At 37.9% G+C, this 24,210-nt stretch overlaps 1 protein-coding gene across 1 annotated transcript in view; it reads right to left on the reverse strand.

Moving 5' to 3' along the window:
* The window catches only part of TRIM24 (tripartite motif containing 24), a 58,529-nt gene that overhangs the window by 19,301 nt on the left and 15,018 nt on the right, over positions 1-24,210 (reverse strand). The window contains exons 2-7 of the mRNA XM_066183790.1: positions 14,488-14,606; positions 5,638-5,785; positions 3,566-3,698; positions 2,171-2,287; positions 1,045-1,159; positions 260-406 (exon numbers count right to left, since the gene is read on the reverse strand). Coding sequence (XP_066039887.1) covers positions 260-406; positions 1,045-1,159; positions 2,171-2,287; positions 3,566-3,698; positions 5,638-5,785; positions 14,488-14,606 — 779 coding nt within the window. The remainder of the gene's footprint in view (positions 1-259; positions 407-1,044; positions 1,160-2,170; positions 2,288-3,565; positions 3,699-5,637; positions 5,786-14,487; positions 14,607-24,210) is intronic.

Genomic DNA, 24,210 nt, shown 5'->3' on the forward strand with positions numbered 1-24,210 from the left:
CAGAGAAAAGGAGCTGTTCCACATCTGCAGATCTACAATAGTTCTATGGTATTGTAACAGGACAGAATCATGGCCAGAGAGCCAAACAAATAGAAATATTCTGTATTCATGTCTAAGAGAAAACCATAAAAACTATACATAAATATTCCAGGGAGTAGGTAATCATTAAAGATTCAAACACCCTGACAAGCATGTGCATGCATATCTGACGTAACTCTAGTCTCTAGGCGAATGGAGAGAGCTGTCTTCCTAACCTTACCAAGCGTTTACTGTACAACAGTGCTGTGCTGCTCCCACTGGAAACTGCCCATTTGGAAAAATTCATGACGTGTTCCAGCTGTTTAGAGAGACCTGCCACTTCCTGTTGTTGCTGCAGAAGTTTCATCCTATGCTCTTTTGCCAGAGTCTGCAAGTAGAAAAGCAGTTCCAGTCAAAAGGTTCAATTTACAGTTAAAAGGCATAGCTTTCATACTGGTAACAATGATCAAGTGGTTTCACTTAGCTCCTCCAAAAAGGCCTCCTGCCCCCTGATGCAGCTATCAAACAGAAAAGTCACTACCCATATACTCAAGATATCAGGACTTTCTGTGGTAATGACACATTTTTACATATATTTATATATATGTATGTGTGTGCCTCTCTACATACACACAAACACACACACATTTCAAACACAATTGGAGATAGTATTTTTCCAGGTAGCCATTCTAGACAATTCTCTCCTCTGATTTGCTACTGGATTACTGAATTTATGACAAATTCGGATAAAACACTTTTCATGCACGATGCATTGAATCATGAATTGCAAAAGCATGGGGAAAGAAACTAGTCATGGCTCAAAAACCAAACTTTTCTCCACCAAGAACCCCACTTGCTCAAACAGATGTTCTTGTATCGGACATCTCTCCAATCTCCCCACTTTGGAATCATGATAGGACAGGGATATGCACAGGGGACTAATGCTAGAAATTTACTTTAATGTGATTACATAGAAAAAAATATTAACACTGAAATTTTTCATTCTTATGATTGAAATGAAATTACCTCCAACTGATGCAGCAGAGCTTTTCCCTTTTTATTTATTTCTACCATCAGTGTAAATATGGCAACTTTAATATCCTGTTCCACCTGCTTTTGATTCTGATTCACTTCAAGAATTCTGTAAGCAGACAGTATAGAAAATAATGTTCTTTAACTCATAAACCCATTCTTTAGACAGTATTAAAAAGGAAATCAGTTGCTTAGAGTACAATACTTCTTGGTCATATGCACCAATTTAAGACATGTATCATCAGATACTCATAGTCAGGAAAATTACTGGGACAAATAGAGCAAGTAAGAGTGACCAATGATAAAATTAATTAACGGCAAATTCTAATGTCGTAACTCTGACATCTGTCACTGATAAAAATTAAACGCTCACTGTAATTGAAATTGTCGATTTTCAGAATTCTGGCACTTTTCTGGTCCATGCCAATCAAAACTGCTTAAGTTTAATTTCCACCAAGGTAGAATGGCACTAATTTAGCCATTTCAACAACAGTGCTCAACCTCATCACAGCAAAGCCTAATGTTATACTGGGGAAACCTCTACTGCAAAGATGAAGGAAAAGTTCAAGTCCCACTTGGCATCCCCAGCTGTGCTGAATCTCCTTGGGTACTGCTGGCCCTGAACTCTGCTGAAGGAGCAGCCACAAAGGCTTGCTGCAGATTGCATTTTACAGATTTATTTTTCTCCTAGGTTTGTAGTACCCAGTGAGTAGAGCCCCAAGCATAAAAGTACTACATAAATCTTCAAATACATGTCACAAACATGAAAACATGAGTCATAACCTTTCACTTTCTAAGAGGGATCTACACTAAGAAAATTAATCTGCTGATGCCAGGGAAGCATTTAAGACTGTCTTCTACAGTCTTTATTGCAAAAGTTGTTTTGTTGCACTCACACAACTACTGCCCATTAAGCCCACAGACTGAGCTGAAGAATTACCTAACGCAACCAAACATTACTGAACAGGCAACAATCACTACAGTGAACTTCAGAATTCCTCTTTCTGGAAGAATAAAAGCAGATAGGTACAAAATACACTAATTTAATAAATATTTCAAGAAACTACAGTATATGTAAAGTTGCCTTCTGTCAGTTTTAAACTCATAATCTGATACAAACCTGTTTTGGATCTGTTTCCCTGTATATTTTATGTACTTAGTCTTCTCCATCAATTTGGTGATTAGTGTCTCAATGATAACTTTCTGGTTCTGAAAAGCTTCTTCTATAAACTGGTACCTGTAGTAAAAAGCAGTGAGAATTTACACATGTGAAAGGTGTGACATATTTGCTAAAAAAAGCAGAGTAACTTACAAAATAATACTTCTTTAATCAAGAAAGAGGCTGTTCAAATCCAAAATTTAACTGTCATCATGGAAGCATATGTCAGTATATGCTCCTGTATTTCATTTATGGTGTATTTAATTTTATAGTCTATTTCCTGTCATACTGGGAGAAGAATTTATAATTTTCACAACTACAAAAGGATATTGTGTGACCATAGCCTAATTTTAGCAAAAGAAAAATGAATGTTCTGAGGTGCATCACTTTGAATGTGAAAATGCATGTAAGCTATTACTTCATGCAGGACAAGGATGCAGAAATAGAAGAGATTGCTGAGTTGGTAGAAGTTGGCAACATTTTCAATCAAGGAACTGAAATCTTTTAACAATCTGAGGAAAAAGAAGAAGTGGCACATTATAAAAGGGCTATAAATCCTAAGAGAAGGAGAACAAAAGAGGAAGAATGCAACTCTGCAAGAGCAATGTTTAGCCTGTTCCAAGGAGCAACAGCGGCCAACACCACTTCTCCTGGTCAGGCAAGTAAGCTCTTTGGGTGGTTGCATCAGGTATAGCAACCATATTTATATTTAACCAGAGTGCATCTGTCCCAAAACACTACTGTATGTGTTAACCAGCAAGATTTTTGCCTTGCACTCAGAAGTTGCATATAGTTCTGCTTTTCAGCTTCAGTGACCAGTAAAAGATGACCAAAAGAACAGCAACACAAAGACCTGAGTGTTAGTGTTGTCCTTGTACAGTATTAGCCAAACTGTAGGTCAACTCTTTCTTTGAAAGGGCTCTTCACAGAAAAAAATCCCCATTTGCTCCATTCTGAAACTGTTTGGTAATGTTGTTATATAATCTTGTTGAAGGACAAATGGAGAAGTTACCCGTAAGTGTACAGTTGCATAACATAGCCCCTGTGTTTTCTAAGGACTCTCTGAAGAGCTGCATAGCAACAAATTCCAACCAAATAGCTCAACTGTAAAAAAGGTCTTGTGCTTAAATCACCAGATTAACAACTGGAAGAATCAGGTTTTATTTTAAATATAACACACACTCATCAGTCACATTCTTTGGGATACAATCTCTGTCTTTTTGTGAGTTTCATGTCTGAGCAGAAAATTTTAGTTTGCACTTTTTCCAGCTGTGTTCCTTACAGCTAGAACTACAATCTACTTCAGGCTACCTTCCTGTAAGTGAGATGGATAAAACATACACTCTGCTTTAATACCTGTGCTCTTTGTGCTCTAGTAACTGACAGTCTCGGCAGGTCAACTTGTCACAGGTTTCACAATACAACTTCAGCTGCTCCTTTTTGTGGTAAGGGCAGAACACTGGTCGCTGACTGGTCACACCAACTGCCTCTGTTGAATAAAGGAAGATGTTAGTTCAGTCTACTAAACTTGTCCAAGATTTGCATTCTCCTGTTTTTCCTTAGATGTACAAGCGTGTATCAGGTCACTCACTGAGACTGTAACAGCCATAAGCTCAAACTGCAATGTCTCACTCTTGTTGCAAGCATGAAGCTAGCACCCTCTCTAATGGAAAATGTCTAAAACCTATTTTAACATAATCTCTTATGGCTTCACAAAACTATTTACAAAAGGCTTAGCCAGTACTGTGGCGGCTGCAAAAGGCATTACACAATCAGCAAGCTCCTTTCTTAAATGGAGATGAGGAGGTGGTTGACTTAATGTGTGCTCTGTCCTGTGTCTCAGCTGACTTGGTGGAAAGGGGTTTGAGGATATCACGACATAGACATTCAAAGAGCAGAACATACAGATTGTAATAACCAGGAGATACGAACTTCCTTTCAGGACCCCATTTTTAATGGGTGAGAGGTCTCCCTTCAGTTTCTACTGCACAAATATCAAAGGGTGCAGGAAACGCCATCAGATCCCAGAAATCAAATCTATTTCTTTAAACAACTTAACTGACAAAGCCTGATTTCCTAAGAGTTAGGTTGGACACTGAGTTCATAAGGATTATACAGCCTGTAATGAAAACTGGCTTCACACTGCAGCCCATCCTTCACTGCAGATCGATAAGGCCTCGTTTTCATATCTATTCCTTATTTTCAAGAAATCTGGAAGACATTATTTTCATATCTGTATCCTTCAGTCAAAATTCTTTCCAACTCACCAACAAACTGCCTCCCAAAGAGCCCTGAGTGCACTGAGACCATTCCTACCTCCAAGCCTAACAGTCCATCAGCCACTTCTCTCCACTTTTGTCCTCTCTTGAAAGTACACTCAATAATCACTTTTGATTAACCATGTGTAAAAGTGGGATACAGAATACAGTGTGCATCTTCAAAGTATCATGGTGCAACATACCCTTTGAGCAATAGATTACCTCGTAATACTACATAGGGTGGAATGAAAATAAATATCTATTCTAATAAATGTATTGAAAATAACATGTAACAATTGCTAAAAATCAAATAAAAAATTCTGTATTTACAAGAAAAATCATGCAACTCCAATGGATGTATTAGAACGAGTAGAATGTTTGTCAGCATCCCATAATGTCTATTATTGTCCTACAATGACACTAAAAGACAAGACACAGTGTGGAAAAAACTGAAACAAAAGAGGTTCTCAATTAATAGAAATACAACCTTTTCTACCACAGAGTAGTCAAGATTTCTCAGAGAGGCTATGGTGTATACCACATTCACCACTGTTGGTTCCCAAGGCCCAAATGGATAAAGCCCAGAGCAAGTGGAACTCAGAACTGAGTGCTTGAAGCAGGAGGCTGGACTAGGTCTCCTGAGGTCCCTTCCAGCTCGAATTATCCTAGATCCTACCGAGCAAAAATGCCCCAATTCATAATATACTGCCCTTTTTGCCCTAAGGCAAAACATTTCAAGCTCAAAAGATACTTAGTTAAAACATGAATTTTGGCTGGCTTTTTATCAGAACGGTGAAAAAATATAATCTATTAGTGCTCCTTTTCCTGCTGTATACAACAATAAAGCTCATGTTAAAACTTACGTTTAATTGGTTAGACCTCTAGTAAAACTAGAGGAGCCAAATGCCCAAAGAAGTATTTTCTGCAGCTGATCTCTTAAGTCTAGACAATAATTTGCAATCAATCCATGTGGAAGAAAAAGTCTATGTGTAGTTATTGTTTTAAAACATGTTCAATTAAAAAGAGAAGAAAACGTGTACCTCTATTCAGCTTATCCGACACAAAAAACTGACAGAAAGCCAGCTTTCAATTTACTACTTTTTAAAAAATGTGTGTTGGTCCAATATAATTTTCCAGTGCAGACACAAATTCTTTGTGAAATTGTGTTACCTGGAGATACTTCCTCTTTCTGCCTCACAGTATGATCCTTTGTGAATTTAACCCTCTGGTGAGCTCTGATGCAGGTTTTGCACAACCACTCTACACATTCCACACAAAACCCATGAGCTTCTGCATTGTCTTCACAGCTTGTGCAGACCTGACAAGAGGAAGAAAAGGTAGCTGTTAAAGCAAGTTTCGAATATACACACAGGTTATTTTTCATACATCACCAGTGCACTTTCATAGTTTTCTGAAAACAGTGAAATGAGAACGGAAAACTGCCCGAGGTACAGGAGCATTATAAATAACAGCACAGAAGTAATTGAATGTGACTTTCCAAAGAAGCAGGTCATTTTGTCAGTGTTACCCTAAAATCTTTGCCTGACATGCTGAAAGTCAGACCACTACTTTTTGCCATTCCCTGCACACTTCGAAGCCATACAATGTCTACTGTATAGAGGATGGTGATGTGAAATATTTACTGGTGACAGAACACAAGCAGCACTACTGTGATTTAGAAGCCTCCCTCAGTTCACACAGCAGCTTTAATTTTAGCTTCCGGTCACCTGCTTGGTTTCAGGAAGGACAGACCGTACTGAGCAGCCAGGCTCCTCTCAAGAATCTTAGCATCACCTTAGCATCACCTCTTAAATTATTCCAGTTAAGTTTGTCAAAAAAGCTACCCCAGAACAAGTGTGCAACCAATGCGTAAGAATTTTCCAAGTGTGGCCTGTTAACACTTGGGGTCTTTGGACTACACCAAACAGACCTAGGAAAAAAAGAATTAAGTAAGGAAAACAAACATGTCAGCAGACCACAACCCCTCAGCACAGAGTAAATACATACACAAGAAAAAAATTGATACAGTACCACAATCTGAACAACAGGCTGAAAACTTTGAACAATGGACAACGCCATTTCAGATGTTCATCCTATCACTTCATTTTTACCCCTCCTTTACAATGCCTCTGTTCATGCCTCTGCCTACCTTCCATAGGGTTTTGGTAGTAAAAAACAGTGAACGTGCTTATGCAGATCCTTTTTTAGGTAACTACCACCCATTGCTGGCAATGTTTAGCACTGTTGCAAACCAAAGCCTCATGTTGTCTGAAGACTGCTACATCCTACAGATCACCGTGACAGATTTCTGCTCGCAGGAGCAACAAGGAGAAAATGTTAGATCTTAGTTTTGTTTTCAGTTTGATTAAAAAAGCTCAACCAAACGACTTCTGCACCCACACAAGGTAAATATAGATTAAGTTAAAGAGGAAGGAAATATTTATATCTTATGCAGATAAAGAATATATACATAGAACTATGTTCCAGTTTCCCCTTCAGGAAAGAGAGGAAAATTAGCACAAAACTTGCCTTAGGCCAGATAGCAAGTTACTGACAGAACTGGAATTTGAACATAAGTTCCAGATTCCCAATGCTGTGCTTATTCTTCTGGATCATGTTACCTCTCAAAGCAAGTATCTTCTGAGAAATGAAGTTACAACACAAGGGCTGTTGACCCCTCTTGTTGTCACTTGGAGTTTTGAAGCAATTTCTTTTCATTAAAGGTGACCTGCAAAGGAGGAAAAATTGGGCTTGTGCCCCTTTTTCTGTTTCTTTACAAAAATGAGACCTGGTTTTTCTTTTTCTTCCCCTTCTTCTCTTAACAAAAAAAAAAAATCTTATTCCTATCCAGACCAGTAGACTAGGGAGAAATACCAGGACATCATAAAAAAAGTCTAGGAAACGGAAATAAAGCAATTATTTCCATTAGCAAAGGAAGTGAACTGAAATCAGGAAACTGAAAATTTTTACTTTCTTTCCTGATTTCAGCTGCGATGGAGTGGGGGTTTTCCTTGGTAGCTGGCACAGAGCTGTGCTTTCAGATTTAGTAGGAAAATAATGATAGCAACAACCAGAACATCAGCATGTTCTTAGGTGCTTATATCATCAGTGCTTATACAAAGCCAAGGACTTTTCAGCTTCCCATGCTCTCTGCCAGTCAGGACATGCAAAAGGAGGGAGTGTGGCCAGGACAGCTGGCCTGAACTTCCCACATATTCCAAACCACAGAATATCATGCTCAGCATATAAACTGCGGGGAGTTGGGTGGGAGGCACCAATTTCTGTTCAGGGACAGGCTGGGCATTGATCAGTGGGTGGTGAACAAAAATTTATTTGGCATCACCTGTTTGTCTTTGGCTTTATTCCTCCCTATCGTTCCTACTATAATTATAATTATTGAATATTACTTTATTTCATTTATTAAACTGTCCTTGGCTCAACCTACACTTTTACCTTTTTACCCCTTGATTCTCCTACCCATCCCATTGGAGGTGGGGAGGAAGTAAACTGAAAGGGGGAAGTAAAAAAGGCTGCATGGTGCTTGGTTACCAGCTGGGGTTAAAGCTAACACTTCATATTAACCCTTAAATTCAATGACGTTTAGAAAAACAAAACAAAAAATTAAAAGTATTCTTAATTCTTGGGGAAATGCTCTCCCTCCTTTCTCTTTAGCCAGTTGTCTCCTCCTTTTTGTGGCAATGCAACCCTCTGCAAGACTGTGATGCAAACCAGGACTGATTACACCATTGTAGCCCAAGGCTCAGTTACATCAGCAATACTGACTGAAGACTGAATTAAATAGGCAGGACAAGAAAGTTTTCACGTCAGTGTTGTTGCCAGAGAGGTATTACTATGCTATGCTCCCAAAATACCCAGATATGTTTTTAAAAGTCAGAGTGGAGAATAACATACTGGATATTTGGGTTTCTAGAGTAAAACAAAACAGCAGTAAAAACAAAGTAAGCAGAGGAAAAGAAGAGGAAAAAGTCTTTCAGGCATTCTCTAAGTGAAAGAAGCAAAACAAAGACCAAAAAAAAACCCCACCCAAACCAAAACAAACAAACAAACAAAACCAAACAAAAACCCAGCAGGAACCAAATTAAAAGCAAAACCAACCAACCAGACTCCCCACAACAGCCTTTCCAGATCACCTGTAGCAAACTCAGGCAGACTAACATGCCAAGGCATTTAGGTAAGTTCAAAGATTATTTGAAGTTATTAATTCTCCCCAGATTCCAAGAGTTTCATCTATTGTCTTTTTTCAATATGATTTTGTAGGGTTTTTTTCAACTGCTTTGACCTGCATGTGGAATGAGATGAGAACTGTGATTCAACAACTTGTGATTCAGGTGCTGCCAAATGAATCAAAACTCTTCATTTGTAGTATCAAAAATATATATCCCACCTTTATAAACTGCAAATCCACCAAATGGACATGAGCCATAAAGCTTCTCATAGACATCATAACTCAAGCTGTCAAAACAGCAATGCCTTCGAGGTAGCATCAGATTTGCTCCTATTTCTGATTTCAAACACACATTTTCAGCTATAGGTTGGATTTTGCTAGAATTCCTAGTTATTAGAGTAAGCCATACAGCTAAAGTACATGGAAGTATAATTAGAGCAAATATTTTTTTATGCACTTACAAAACCTAAAACTCATTTCATTCTTATTTTTGTGACTCACACAAGCAGTGTTTCAGTGATTTCAAAGAAAACTCTCCCTAGTTAACCTATAAGCCTTTATTCTGGTCATGCAGACATTTATTTTTAATTGAGTTTTCCTTGTAATTACACTTAATTCAGTTACGAGTTATAGTATTTATAACCCCGGGAAGTGTTCATTCAGGCTTCAGTCAGATTTAATGAAAGCAGAAATTACTCAGCATGTTGCAGGTAAGTGCTATTTTAAGTAAATACACAAGCTTTTATGGTAGAAAAAACACATTTACTTGCAAGAGTTGAGGTAATAAATAGACCTGTCTTCTCAGCTACTGTAGTAAGTAACCACTCTTTCAATTAAATACACTTTGAGTATTAAAAAGATTAAATAATCAAGCAAAGATTTCAAAAGAAGAGAGCAAAGTAGTGTAGATGAATTGTCAGTGAACTCCAAACTTCACCTATGTACACTAGGTGCAATGCTTTCCCCCACTGGATCCAAACCTCACTGATGCTGATTGTTATGTAACTATCTCACCAGCACATACAAAATCACTGAAGATGGTGACTACATGTAATTCTAAATATGAACCATGTACTACTGACAGCTGAAAATCCATGAAATCTGATCAACACATCCTTCTTTTTACCCCACCATCCCATCAATATCCACATCTCTTCAAAGCATACATATTGTGTCTCTTCCTGCATCTATTACCGCTGGCTTTCAAAGACACTTTGGTCACAGGTACAGCTTATATAAGCTGTTTTAAGCATAATAGTTCTTCTCTGGAAGAACACACAGTGGTTCCTCTGGCACCATACAAACTTAAAGAAACTTATTGTTCTAAATTCTCCTCATTAATCACCTCATTATGGCAGTCAGACTTGCTTTCCTAATATCTGGTCTAGTATCAGATCGAAGCTGATACCTTGTTCTGTTACTACATTCCCAACATCTCATGTACAACAGTTGTTCTTCATTCCTAATACAATATTTTAAACTCTCAGGTCAGTAACTGGTAAAGATACAGAAAGTTATTCTTACCATCAAAAAAATTTTTACAGACATTCTGTTTTGGACACAGAAGCTATGAGAACCTAGACTGAAATGCACTAGAGGCTCAGTATGCTGCACCAATACCCATGTTATCACTAAGATCTTCTTTCTTGCATCAATCTCACATTCCTCATTTTTATTTTCATGGCTTTGCATACACCATTTTCTTCAGTTAAAATCCCTAAACTTCCTGCACTTGTCTATCCTTTAGTCTTACTCAAATCTAGCACTTGCTTCAGCTACATCTCTTAGGTCTGAAGCCCCTTTCTGCTCACCCTTACAAATGAAGTATAGTTAATTTCTATTTTCAAACCTCTCTTTAGAAGCCAATAATTTTGCCAAGTCTTTCAATAAATCACAATGCAAAAAAACCCCAAACAAACTGTAAAACATCTGCTCTTTCAAAGTATTTATGTCCTAGCTGCTCACAACCTACAACAATTACTTTCAGGAAGATTTCGGCTGCATTTCCTGTGACATTCTTCTCTTTTGCAAAGCTAATAGCTATTTCCTATGCTAATAGCCAGCACGAAACCTTTAATGCTACCCAGGAAAGCTCTTGTGGAACATATACTAGAGAGTTCTATACTTCCTTCATGCTCACTTCTGCTCCTGAAGTTTTCAGCAGTAACTGCTAGAAAGCACAGCTATGCCAGTATTGTACTGGAGTGCCCAAATCAGGCTCAGGTAAGATAAACACGATTACAGATGGATGGATAGCACATTCATGGGTTCCAGTTATTTCTCTCTTCCCACAATGCCAGGCTCCATGATATGCCTTTCACTTCTGCAGTTTTAATTCAGTATGCTAAAAATTGCTTTAGCATTAGTACCATTTTGAATCTGAAACATTCAAACATTTCATTTGCAAGGGGTCTTTTGCGGTCTGTCTTGGATTGAAATAAAGCAGTCCTTCCTGACAACACACATATAAGGCTAATCATAGAAACAGACCAGTAGTTCTAAGCCACAACATTATTTGCACAAAACCCATGCCCTGCTTCCAATTCTAATTTCTTAAGTGTTCAAATAAAGCTGCAAAACTACTGAAGACAAATTAACTGTCTCAGTAGAAAAATCCTATAAAATAGCTGCAGTTTTGGATAGAATTTGGATGATCTCTGACGCAGTATTTCCTGCAAGTGTCTGTATCTTTTCTACTTTAATTTCTCTGATCTGTTGCCTATGCTAATGGAAATTTTTTTTGCTTTTCTATTTGCTCCTTCAAAGGCAAAACAAGACAGGCTGATTAGAAGGCTGTATCATCCTTAAACCTCATAATATTCCCCCTTGGACAGTACACTAATCCATTTAACTATTATTGATTTAACTTTGCTGTTCCACAACAGAGAAGTTTACAGAACAGTGTAGCTTTTTTCTTATGTCAAGGTACAAAGGAACGTACAAAAAGCTGCATTATCATACCAAAATAAATCTCTTCAAACAAAGAGAACGGCACATCATTCGTTTCCAAGTGGTAAGGTACACACACTCACTTAGCAGGCATCTAACAAAACATCTAGCTCCATTTTTTCAGAAAAAAGCACATGAATGTCCTGTTCTGCTAGTCAGCCTTCAACTGCTACAAGAAAGTGTGCCGAGTTCAGCCAAGGACCTTAGCTGAAGAACAGAGTCGCTTTCAAAGTGCAAACCTGCTGGTTTGTGTCAGGGAGAGGGAGAAACAAATACAGAATGGAAAAGTAAGATCGAAGTCTAGAAGGGATCTTAAGGGATCTTGAAACGCTTTCAAGAACCTCCCTGACATCTGCTCACACCATTCAATGAATGGAATTTCTCACTTCACTTTCACAGGAAGCAAAATAATATTGTGAGGGGAAAGGGGGTGATCAGACACTTAAAAAAAATGTTTACTACTCCCGAGGAAAAAAAAATCCATTTCTACCACCACTCTCCAAAGCAGCATCTTCAAGGACTTGTTATGTAACTAAGCAGAGACTATGGGACAGCCCCACGGCCTAAAAAAAAACCCCTCAAAAAACCATAAACAAAAAACAAACCAAACAACATTTAGGACTGCTTCTGCATAACATTATTTGTTATCTTGCTTCTCTTCCTAAATTAAAGTAACTATAAAAGTTATGATGAAATTTTCAAGGGGAACAACTTATTTTGTCAATCTTACTGGTACAGTATTAAGAGACTGTGTAAATCTCACAACCATCTGCAAAATTCATATATTATCCTGCAATTCCCAGGGGACAAAGAAGAAAACAAACCAACATTTCCCCTTGCCAAATCCAAAAAAAGCTAAATTCAAACAGTCCTACATTGCAAGAACACAGCTTGTACTTCCAGCAACTCACAATTCAATTTCAGTTTCTGGTAAGGTCTACCATTTCTCAGAAACCCAGTTTCAAAATTCCTTCAAATCTGAACAGTTTAATGGCTTGCAAGACTCAAGTCCTCTTCCTCAGAGATGATGACACCACTTATGCCTTCAACAGTCATCGAGTTGGTATCCCAAACCTGACTGGGTCCTGTCATCTGTCTCTCTGTTCCCGAGAGATGTGGTTGTTCACACATGCAAACACAAACTCCAGCTAAGCCTTGAAACGAGCAGAACACACAATAAAGGACCTCTAAGACACTGCCCCTGAAGCAAACAGCTCAAGAGCCAATGATACATGTCCCTAAAACGAGAAAGTGAAAAAGAGGAATTTTCATAATAAAAGGAGACCACCATCCAAATATTAGGGCATGAGTTTAAATGCAAGCCATACTGGTACAGCAACCTTACTGTACTATTCTTGTGAAGAATGCAGCAACATACAAAGAGGCTGAATTATTTACAGTATGTTCCTGGAGTTTAATAAAAAGTTCATGACTAAAGAGATGCATGAGATACTCCCTTACTAGCTAAAACTGAAGACGTGCAATATTTTGCTAGCAGAGATTGTTCAACTGTGATCCTACACAGATGTGACTATTCATTTGGTATTGCTTCCACACTAGCTAGTACTCGCCTCCTGAAAAAAACATGAGGAAAAACCTCCATTATTACTATTCTTCCTGTTACAAATGAAATTCTATATGTCCAATTCAATAAACAGCACTTGAATTCAATTAGCAGCATTTTAATTGAGATGAAATACACTTGGACATATATATATAACATTTGGCAGTAATTAAGTATAATTAAGGTTCTGATAAGGCATAAGCAAAACCGATTGGGTATGGAGAGGGATTATCTCCCTCCTCACGTACGTACAATACATTTCAAACTCTACTTATATACCATATGCTAATACATATTCATCAGTGTTCCCTGTAAATTCCCTCCTATTTCTGATCCTAAAATCTACGGCACTATACTTCACAGCGCATGCTTCACTTGCTGCCGGGAGTCTTCTGTCTACTTTTGGTGGTCTTTGATGAAGACTTACACTCTCCCTCCTTTTGTCCTCTAGTTAACCTTACAGGCTGTGCATGCGTACTAAGCGTTGTGTTATGTAAGCAAGCATTACGTTCCAAAAAAATTAGCCTTGTAAAACCACAGCTTCAGATCTTTTACTTGAAACTGTCCCAACTTTGTCCATCTCAAGGTCATTTCTGTCTTGGGATAATATTTATCTCAAAACTACATCCTGTATCCTATTTTCGCATGTAACATCTGCAAACTGGGCCCATCTGCTTCTTGACACTAACTTCCTTTGTTACTTTGTAACAATTATTTTCTAAAATATTGATCTAGTTACAATTTAGTTAACACGAATCATATCCATTTATTACACTCTACATAAGCAACTCCTATGAGAGGGCTATTACTTGACTGCATAAGAAAGAAGAGGCAGTCCACATAAGGAAAACAAGCAAGAAACCCCTACAGTATACCATGCTCCCCAATTAGCATTTTGAGCCTCTTCCTTGGCAACAGGACTCCAGCTATTTAATGCCATGTTTTGTCAGTAATGTGATAAAGTCCATTTAGGTCTCCTGGTGTAGTGTTATTCAAGTCTCTGCTTCCAAGACTGTTTCAAGCACCCTGTCCAAAGTACAGAAATTGCCATTCTAATGCCTGTTCCTTACTTTTATCTTTTGCTATTAAGATGCAAGTTTATATCAACAATTTTTAAAAATTGTTTAGGGGAAGATAACCACCTTTTTCACATGCATTTTCATACATTTTAACTGATTTTTTAGAGTAGCTACTCCATGTGATGTCTAAGTACTTGAAGTTCTATCTGCATATGAAGAGCAAAAAGGCCACACAGTAAGAAGCCAAGGATATGCACACACATCCAAAAGGTGTTAACTTGATTACATGTTAATGCACTTACCTGATTTGATTTCTCTACTGTGCTACTGGGAACCTCTGTGGTATCCTTCACAAAAAAGTTATCTATGATGTGTCTCTCTGCACATTCCTGACCACAAATTGGACAGCGGACAACACCGACTGGGGGGAAAAAAAAAAATCTGATTATGCTTGCACAAACTAAGATATATTAAACAACTTCAAAGACAACTTGCAAGGATATATATTTTTGAAAGGATGTTTTAACGCTTTCCTGTCAGTAAGGTGTGAGCAAGAAAAAGCAAATTCTCATTTATCACTGAAGATGTTTACATGTTCTTCCCTGATGACATATTATATCAGCCAAGGTCAAACACTTTCTTGTTTCAATGCCATAAGGAATTTGCTTTAATCTCATAAAAAAATAATTATTTTACTATAAAGGGAATGTATTCCCATTGATGATTGGTTGTTATAGAATGGATTAAAGTAAACACTTATTAGTGTGGAATATAAATAAGTGACACTGAGTGGTATTACATACACACACCAGCAGTGTGACGTGACTGACCTTCATCCATGTCACACGAGAACACAAACGTAGTACATTCAAAATTAATGAGGTGAGTTGTAGAGAGGAAGAATGGACCTGTATTAATATCGCAACTACCTTCACATTAAGCAAGGGAAAGCAAGAAGAATTTAGGAATAAATAAGCAAGGCTCTCTTCTCTCCTCTGCAAGACACAATGGGGTACAATTCTAAGACAGAAACATACTTAGGCTCCAGGTTGAAGGAAGCTGAGAACCAGTAACACAAAGGATTAAACAATTAGTCTTCTCAACAGAATGGAAAGGACAATGTAAAGTTCAAAACTTGGGGTTCAGCCGTGAGTAGACTAGGTTGAAATGGAAAACACCTACACAAACATTTTTGAGCAGACACCTTTTCCAGCTGCAGAAAATAAGAATGTCTTATTAGCACTGAGGCTTGTTTTTAATATCCAAGAAAAATCCCTAAAATGCTAGGCACTGACATCTTGCTTGAAGAAAACTACCACAGTCATTACAAGCAAAAAATGAAGCAATTGAAACTAAGTTAGGCTGAAATAATCACTTAGGACATGGAAGTCACATGCAAAAAGCCTACAGTAGAATAGTCATGCAAGTCTACACTGACACAGATTCTAGACCTTCAGCTCCCATTTGAGAGGAGACATAGATTCAAGGCCTTAAAAAAGATCTGTTTAACCCAATGAATTCAACACCAGTATATAACTCAACACTGCCATGTTTAACTAAACCAGTGGGGGCTTAAAACTGTTCCTGTTTCATTTTTACAATAAAATGAAGAAGTACAGGAACTATTAAATATTCCACTTTTTGCAGAAGAACTTAATTCCTTACTCTAAGTGCTTCATACAAGATTAAGGTAGTTTTTTCATAAGATTTCTCCAACAGATGCACAAGATTTAACTGGCAAATCAGTATGAGGCAGTGCTCTAATAAAAGTCCACCTGTTTTACTAAAGCAATTCTTCATTCTGGAAAATCAGCAAGCAGTTTTTCACTTGTTATCAAGGCATTTCAGTTTCATCTGAACAGCTATGGTGTTAAGCCAGATTTTACTCTAAGTGCTATTTTCAATACACATTTGTGCAGCTTCCTTTGATATACAAATTCCATTTTTTTGGCTACAACTTTTGTAACATTTCTTATACCATCATCTGCAAGGATAATTGAGAAATTCAGTTCTGGTAAGTCAAGTAGCTAGCAGAACTGCAAGTACTGAATTTCTCCTGTAATTAAGCAAATCAATTTACCATAGTCAAGAGTGAACACATCTCCGAATATTCAAGCTGCACACTTTCCAAAAAAGACTATTTTTTACATTTTCCAACAGCACCAATTACAAACCACACTCTCCCTGTTCCCTCACTGCTCATTCTTGACCCTGACAAAGCACAGTGCTCTGGGCTGATACCAGAATCAGCTAGGGAGGAAACTTTCTAACACAATTTGAAGTGTTGAAAAGCAGGCACTTTTTATTGCAGCACGCTGGACATACAGAGGCTATTTCCTCTAATCTGATGAGGTGTGAAACCTTACAAAAAGGTATTTATTCCATCATGATCATAAATATTGATTAGAATATACTTCCTGTCTAATACATACACATCACTTTTCCTAGAACTAATTTGCATGCATCCACCTCTTCCTAAGAATCCTTTTATGTTCCTACAGTGTCCTCTGAAGGGGTCTCTGGTGATTGTATTCACTGGGAGCCCCCAGTGTTCCACATGACCTTTCCTTGAATTTCTGTTAAGGCATGCACTGTTGCCTCTTGTTACATCACTACCACAAACCCTGCTGTATTCCTCATCATCTGTTTGTCCAATGGTTCAAGCTACCTGGAGCATCCTGTGTGTCTACTTACACATTCTTTTATCTACTTCTTTAAAACATATTGTTCCCTTATTTGGACAAGTAAGGCATCATTAAGTTCTGTTCCTTTTCTTATAAATGAAAAGCTAGACTTGCCAATACATCAAGCAATACAGCCAATTTATTTATTTGATAAAAGGGTGAGCAAGTGACAGCACTGGGTGCACAGGGGGTCTCCACCCCAAGCAACGCACAAATTCAGATCTCAAACGGTGGTCTCTTTTATTCTTGGCACTGCACTTCCCCAAATTTTCACTTATTTTTTACTTGCTTTTCTTCAGAATAAGCAGCTGTGGTTTTTGAAGATCTGCTGGGGAGGTGGTCCGAGATGGTCTTCTGCTGCCTCTCCAGCCTCCTATACACCTTTTAAAATATCTTTCTCCAGTAACATTTTTTTTTTGGTTATACGGTTTGCTTAAGCAAGCATATATATTCTGTTAGCATACATTTTGCAAGCCTCCTCTCAGTCATTACACAACTTAAAGCTAGCATATGCCTCAATACCTGTCTGCTTAGGGCCCCTCTCTCAGTTATTACAAAACTCAAAGTCAGCATATTTCAAAATGTCTTTGTAGAGCCTCTCAGCTTATGCTGGTCTTACTTCCCCTTGTCAAGCGATTACAAATTCTTCCATACTCAAAAAAATAACTTGTACAAAGGATAGTTTGAAGCTTATACTACAAGGTAGCTTAAAGCTTATATTAAATACTTACAATTACAAGTTTGTTGTTAAAACAAACTGTTAGCTAAAAGCCTACTGTTGAACCCCACTTCCATGCCTCACTTAGCCGATTTCTTTTTTTTTTAACTCTTCTTTATAATAACCCCAAGGTCTCTGTCCACACTGCCCGCAGACACACGTATATAGGTGAGTGCTATTTGATTGACAAGAATCACAACCTGACTTCTCACACTTTTATCAAGGTCAACACAGGTGTCTGAGCCTGTCTTTGCATGTGTTTGGGAGATGGGTACTGACACAGACTGAGACTGGCAAACCAGTTCAGAGATGGATGCATTTTTCCTGCTCTCCCAAGCTTCACTTTCATCCCGTTCTGCTTCACTGACCAAATGCACTCCTGACTACAGTGAAGCAACATGAGAAGCAGCACAAGGACGAGAAGAGGACAACACTGCCACTGAAGATTAAACCTGGAGCGACTGAACCAGATCAGCAGCATTAACCAGGGTTTGTAAGTCAGCTTGAGTTGAAAATATGGAAGACAAGGAAGGGGAGGAGATTAGGAAACATACTAACATAAACATACTAACATAAACCAAATGGTTTATGTGGTTTATGTGCCTTTTCATCAAGAGAATACTGCCAACTACCTATTCAAGAAATCACTTAGAATTTCTGGTGTGAGATGGGAAAAGGGAAAAAAAATGGAAAAATTGCCTACAACTCTCAAAATCTTCATGAATTTTCTTTTCTATAATTCCTTATGCTGTCCAGCCTTAGGTCAGGGGTTTCTTCTACCACTGTGTGAGGGTAAACTTGCTTTTGTTATAATCCTGGATTGATGAATGCTACACAAATCAGTTTTAACCCAGATTTAGTCAACCTCAGGACAGTAAATTTAAGCAAAATATCTCAAGTATCAGGGTTTATATTTGTCAAAGTAATTCCATAAGATTCTTATTTCTTTTTAATGGAGCAAGCACAGGAAGGTGAAAATATATGACTTAATAAACTGGGAAGAGTTTCATAATCATCATCATGATAATTGTCAGGATAGTGAGTGAGCAGATCCCACGTTTTTATCTGCTCATTTGTTCCAGGTGTAAGGAGTTAAAGAACACAGTTGCCAGTCTCAAACACTGTTACAGCCACCGAAGGACTTTGCCATGAGATAAGCACAGAATGGAGTGACAGGACAGCGCTATCCCCAGGCCTGGCAGAGGTGAGACCTGGGTAGCTCACTCTGGGTAATGCATCCAGACGAAAATTCCCACTGTGGAAACGTGTGTAAAGAAGCAACTGCTCTAATGTGGATCACTGGTCAAACAAAGATCACCAAGTTCTGGGACAGCTGAAATCTGCAACCACCACCAACCACTGAAGCTGCCTGAAAGTGCCTCCCCGGATACCTGGAACTTGGACTGTAAGATAAGCCACCACAGCAGGAACGTGAGATAAGATAAAAGGGGTGCTGCTGTCTGAGTATTATCTCAGAACTAAGGGGAGGTTAACAAAACTGGGGGAGAAGAACCTGTCACCAATAGTAGAGACAATTGCAGAATTTATGGGCCACAAGGAAAGCCAGCCCAGCAACTGTGCTGAAATCAGCTTGGACTTGGTAAAACTTAATTGCGGCAGGACAAGATCATATCATGACCACCAACTCAAATAAAGACGAAGACTGAGTACAAGGACTAATCAGCATTCGAAGCAAGGGAATCAATCAATAGAACAGTAGAACTCCGTAGCCAGTGACCAGTAATTTGCTTCTTTGTTCTTTGCTAATATGTATGAACAGTGAAAAGACCTGGAGATTCCCACTACCAAGAAGCCCAAGGTGAAAAAGAATCAGAAGGACACCACTGGATCTAGAGGTGGTGACTATCTTCTGCCTGATCTCTCTCTTTCTGCTCTCCTTTCCATTTCTTTCTACCTTTCTCCCTGACATTCCACATTAAATAAAATCTATATTATTGACTTCAGCATATGATCTTGTTTGAACCTTAATTTGGGCAGAGGCACATCTCAATAGCTGGATCTTAGCATCAGGGGCATTGCTTTTTCAGCTGTAAAGGGAACTGGATCAAGTGCTGTGGCTTTTGAGCAGGAGGAGTAAAAGAGAAGACCTCCACCCTTCTTAGCCGCCTACTTACAAAAACTAAGCCGTTGTGGAATCTCACATTCAGATTTTGCTTGAACCAGGCCAAGACACCATAACGCTAACAGAAGTAGCAATGCTAGCTCCCTTGCTCGTTCGTTCCCATCCCATGACAACAGAAAGATTCGTGCTGCCAGGCAGTGAGCTGGATTAGGGACTGCAATATGGATTTAGTGGGGCTGTGCCAGGAGAGAAAAGTGTTTCCCCCCACTGGCTACAAGCTCATAACACATGCACCTCTTTCAAGGAATTCAAGGTAGGAATTTTAAGTAGGAACAATCATGGCCCATTCTTAGTCTTCTTCACAAGTTACATGCTGCATCCACAAGGGCATCTCAAGCCATTCAGCAGAATGGATTTATAGCTTATACAGTACTATTTCCAACTCAAAACTCAATTTCCTGGGAGTACATTCAAGACCACTGAAGCATCCCAAGACAATAGGAGGAGACTGCTCTGGTTTGCCCCAATTTTGACTCATTTGCATCTTCACTGTTGCAAACAGGTTTCAGAGCCAATTTAATAAAGCCACTGGATGATCATTTGTAGATCCAAGAGGCTATTTTTGTTAGTAGATGCAAAGTGCTTTACTAAAAAAAGGAGGACTTAATAGTTCCCTTTCTTCAGATTAAATCAGTCAAAAAACCCACTAGTTTTTTTGAAAGAGAGCTCTCTTTATTAAATAGAGTGCTTAGAAGCAACTGGCAATTTTACCTGCAATGACATAGTCATTACAGAATAAATAATTAGGGTATTGTACAGCAATCTTCCCCAATTTTACAGATGTTTTTCCTTGAAATTCTAACTATACAGATTTCAGAACAAAAAATATTAACAGCAAGTTACACATGCAGTTAAAATGTTTAAAACATGGACACGCTAATTAAAACTAATAAAAGGTATGTCAGAGATTGAAGGCAGCACCAGCTGTAAGATTTTTAACATAACTACACAGAAAATTAGTGTGTTTCAACTGTGAGCTATAGATTCTTTTCTCCTCTTGCTTTTTCTATAGATACCATTAATACTTGCAAGCCTTTTCATTAAAATGCATGGGTTTGAGGGTAAGCTGGTTATATTTACACAGGTCATGTTTCCCAGTTAAGAACAAACACTTAGAAAACTTAATTTGAGAGGCAGTATCATGTGCAATAACGTCTGAATCAATTTTTAAAATAATTACTGCTTTCCTCTTGCTTCTCATTAAGCCACTACTGGTGCTGCAAAATTGGCAACTTCTTCAAACCAGTTTGTTCCAGAAAAAGCTGCTCCCATCTAGTTGTGACAGCCTGCTGCTGCTAGTAGAGGGGAGATAGGTTAAACCAATAAGCAGACACGTCTCAAGGGAAAACTGGCACCTACTGCCAAGATATAAACATTCAAACCAACCACCAATCTAGCAAAAAGTTTATTAAAATTATAATTAATTGTTAATTTAAATTATTTTATATCCTTTAAAATGCAAATAAATGAAAATCAGACAAAGACTATTAGCTGTAATCCCCCCCTCTGGAAGAGTGTTACAGGCCAGTTTTTATGCTGCAGTACATTGACTTTCTTGGAAAGCACTGCAGAGCCAAATTAAAATATTTCAGCTGCTCTGTGAAATGGTTCATTGTTTTTGCTATACATGCCAAATCTTCAAACATTTTAGATAGCATATATTAGACTTCAAAAATTGTAAATTTTGCAAGAATTCACTCTCCAGACACTTCTGAATACCTTAAGATATTCTGATGGCAGAGTTTACATTCACATCCAAAGCTGTCCAATGCATTTTCCTCAAAAACACAATTATAAGGAGTGTCATAGTGCTAACAAAGGGAAACATTGTTATTGTGGGACAGACAATGTTTAAGTACAAGATTATGAACAAAAAGTCTCACTGTCTTGCAATGAACGTGCTTAAATGATTATGCAGAAGCTGCCAACAATTAAGCCAATTGTCACTGCCGACTGTGATGAGCATTTCTTTCATCAAAATTAAAATACATTCTTTCCAGTCCTGAAATTGTCAAGTGTTTCCAAATGGTATGTAATGAATTCAGACATATAACATGCAAGGATTTTTAAGATTCTGTGATACTCACACAGTTTTCTCTGATCAGCCAAGTATTTAATTTTGAAATAACATTTTGAAAATGGGTTTAATGCTGCTTAGATTTATACATTTTGCTGAAATACCATTTCACAGATACTCCAGGATCTTGCCAACAGTGCTTCAGTCCATTGTATCCATGTGTTTCTGGAACAAGGAAATTAGTACCTTTCTTCATAATAGCAGCATGTTAACACGTTATAAATTTTTTTTTTTCTTTTCTACAAAATGACTGGGATAAAAAAAAAATTGTTGTCAGAATCTCTGGTATGAAGATCGACCCTGCCTTAGAGTACATCACAGCTAATAATCATTTCTTTGTAGCACTACATTTCATACTTTGGTCTTCATCTTTTTGAGTTCTCATCTACCACCAGCTGTTACTTCAGCAGTTGCAGTATAATGCATCTATTCCCATAAATCATAGCTATAAAAATAGCAGGTTAGCAGAGTGTAATTTGGACAGTTACAGCCAGTCACAACCCAAAGAACCAAGCCCTTCCCTGGCACTGAAAGAGTTGGTTCTTTTTAATTCTTTGTTGAAAGGATGAAAACTACACTCCAACGTGTGACACTCCTGAGTGTTTTGCCCACTTCTTCTGTTTAGCCCCAGCTACCTTAATGTTCCCATCAACACTGCGCAGATGTGAAGGTAAAAAAAGCCTCAGAAATAACTCCTAAGTATCTGGATCATATTAAGGGAACCAAATTAGAACCAGCAGTGATTACAGTAGGTAACAGGCTTTAGACAAAGTATTTCAAGACAAATGTCATCCAAACAGGAATGATAATGAAACTCAAGGCTTTTGACTATAGCTCATGTTACTCCCTCTCTTCTTCAAGTGCTCAGATGAATCCTTGCAACCTGTTCCTTTACAAGACTCCTTCCATCCTCAATCACTCAGTAACTGGAAACTACTCAAGAGACTTGGCAAACTACCCTCTTGGCCCTCATTTTTCCAGCCACTTGCCTCAGGGGAGCAATTCAGGTACCTAAACAGACATACCTAATTTGAGGGTAATATCATGCCTGACTTCCAGCTACTATTCCAGAAGGAATAGGCTCCTGTGGATTGTGCAGTTCATCCACAATCCCTTTTAAAAATAGTACAGGCATCCCAAAAATTCAGAAATGGCAGGAGATATTCTAGTTCAGACAGCTGAATTTCAACTTACCTGCCTATTCTATGCCATGCATTTTTGATATTGTGATTTTAAATTCCTATTGGAGAACACAACTGACGCACATAGATCTTTGCACTCTAACAAACTGCAGTCTGTAGCTCCAAAGGAAAACCTGGTTTAAAATGCTGAAGTGTCAATATTCAGAGCCATCAACTTGTTAACTGCAGTGTTCAAAGCATCTGTCCATATTCTGCTACATGGATATTTATTTTGAGGTTCTCCTCAAGGACAGAGTTCAGAAGTCATCAAGACCTCTATTATGTTTCCTTCAAACTATCTCAAAACACAGGTAACAGTGATGGGAAATATAATGGAAAATTCCAAAAACTTTATCTGGAAAATATTTGTGCAGGGAATGGATGTTTAAAAGCACACAGAGATAATATGTTGATTTAAAACAATTGGTTCTGCCTTTGTTTAGGTTATTTTGTTTGGTGAAAGGGTACAGGAAAAAAAGGGCTGATTATTACTAAGAAGAGGTATTTTAATAATTAATGTCTCTTCAATATATTCAACAATACTACGGTAATAGCACATTTACCATCCAAGTACACTGCTCAACACTTAGATACCCAACAGCAAGAAAGAGGAATTTATTTATTTATCAATAAATTGAGTATTTTTAAAGGTACATTGTCAATCTGTGCTGCAATTAAATCTGTTATATAACAAATACTTTGACTTGGGAGTATTTTAAAATTTTCTAGATTTATTTTTTTAAAGCTTGCTGTTGACAGGGACGGAGAAAATGAAAAGTACAACAAATGTTTGATGGAAATTCCCACTCTAATAAGAGAAAACAATATAGATAACTCTTTCCTGTAGTTTACATCAAATAAGTCTGAGTGCTCTGCAAGACATTATTAATGGAATAAAAAAGTAAAGCTCTAAGCCATTCAATTTATTTAAGTAATATAACCCAAGACTCCCAAATGCAGTCTATTCTGACGACACATTATATTTAAAAGCTGTTCAACAATAAAGCTTGTCACAGGCAGGATTTTTTCATCTATGAAAAAGCAACTCTTAATAGTACCACAAAACTAATAGTGATTTGTTATGCTGACTCCATAGAACAAAATTTTGCACCTGAAAGATGGATAAAGTTTCTTTGTAGTGTTGCCAAGTTTTAATACCTTCAGTGGGATTCATCTAAATGTCACATGAAGGTCCCTTCACAGTCATTGCAGACACAGGTAA

This window comes from Chamaea fasciata, unplaced genomic scaffold (genome assembly GCF_029207755.1).
Source record: "Chamaea fasciata isolate MVZ Bird 193981 ecotype frontalis unplaced genomic scaffold, bChaFas1.0.hap1 SCAF_5, whole genome shotgun sequence".
NCBI lineage: Eukaryota > Metazoa > Chordata > Aves > Passeriformes > Sylviidae > Chamaea > Chamaea fasciata.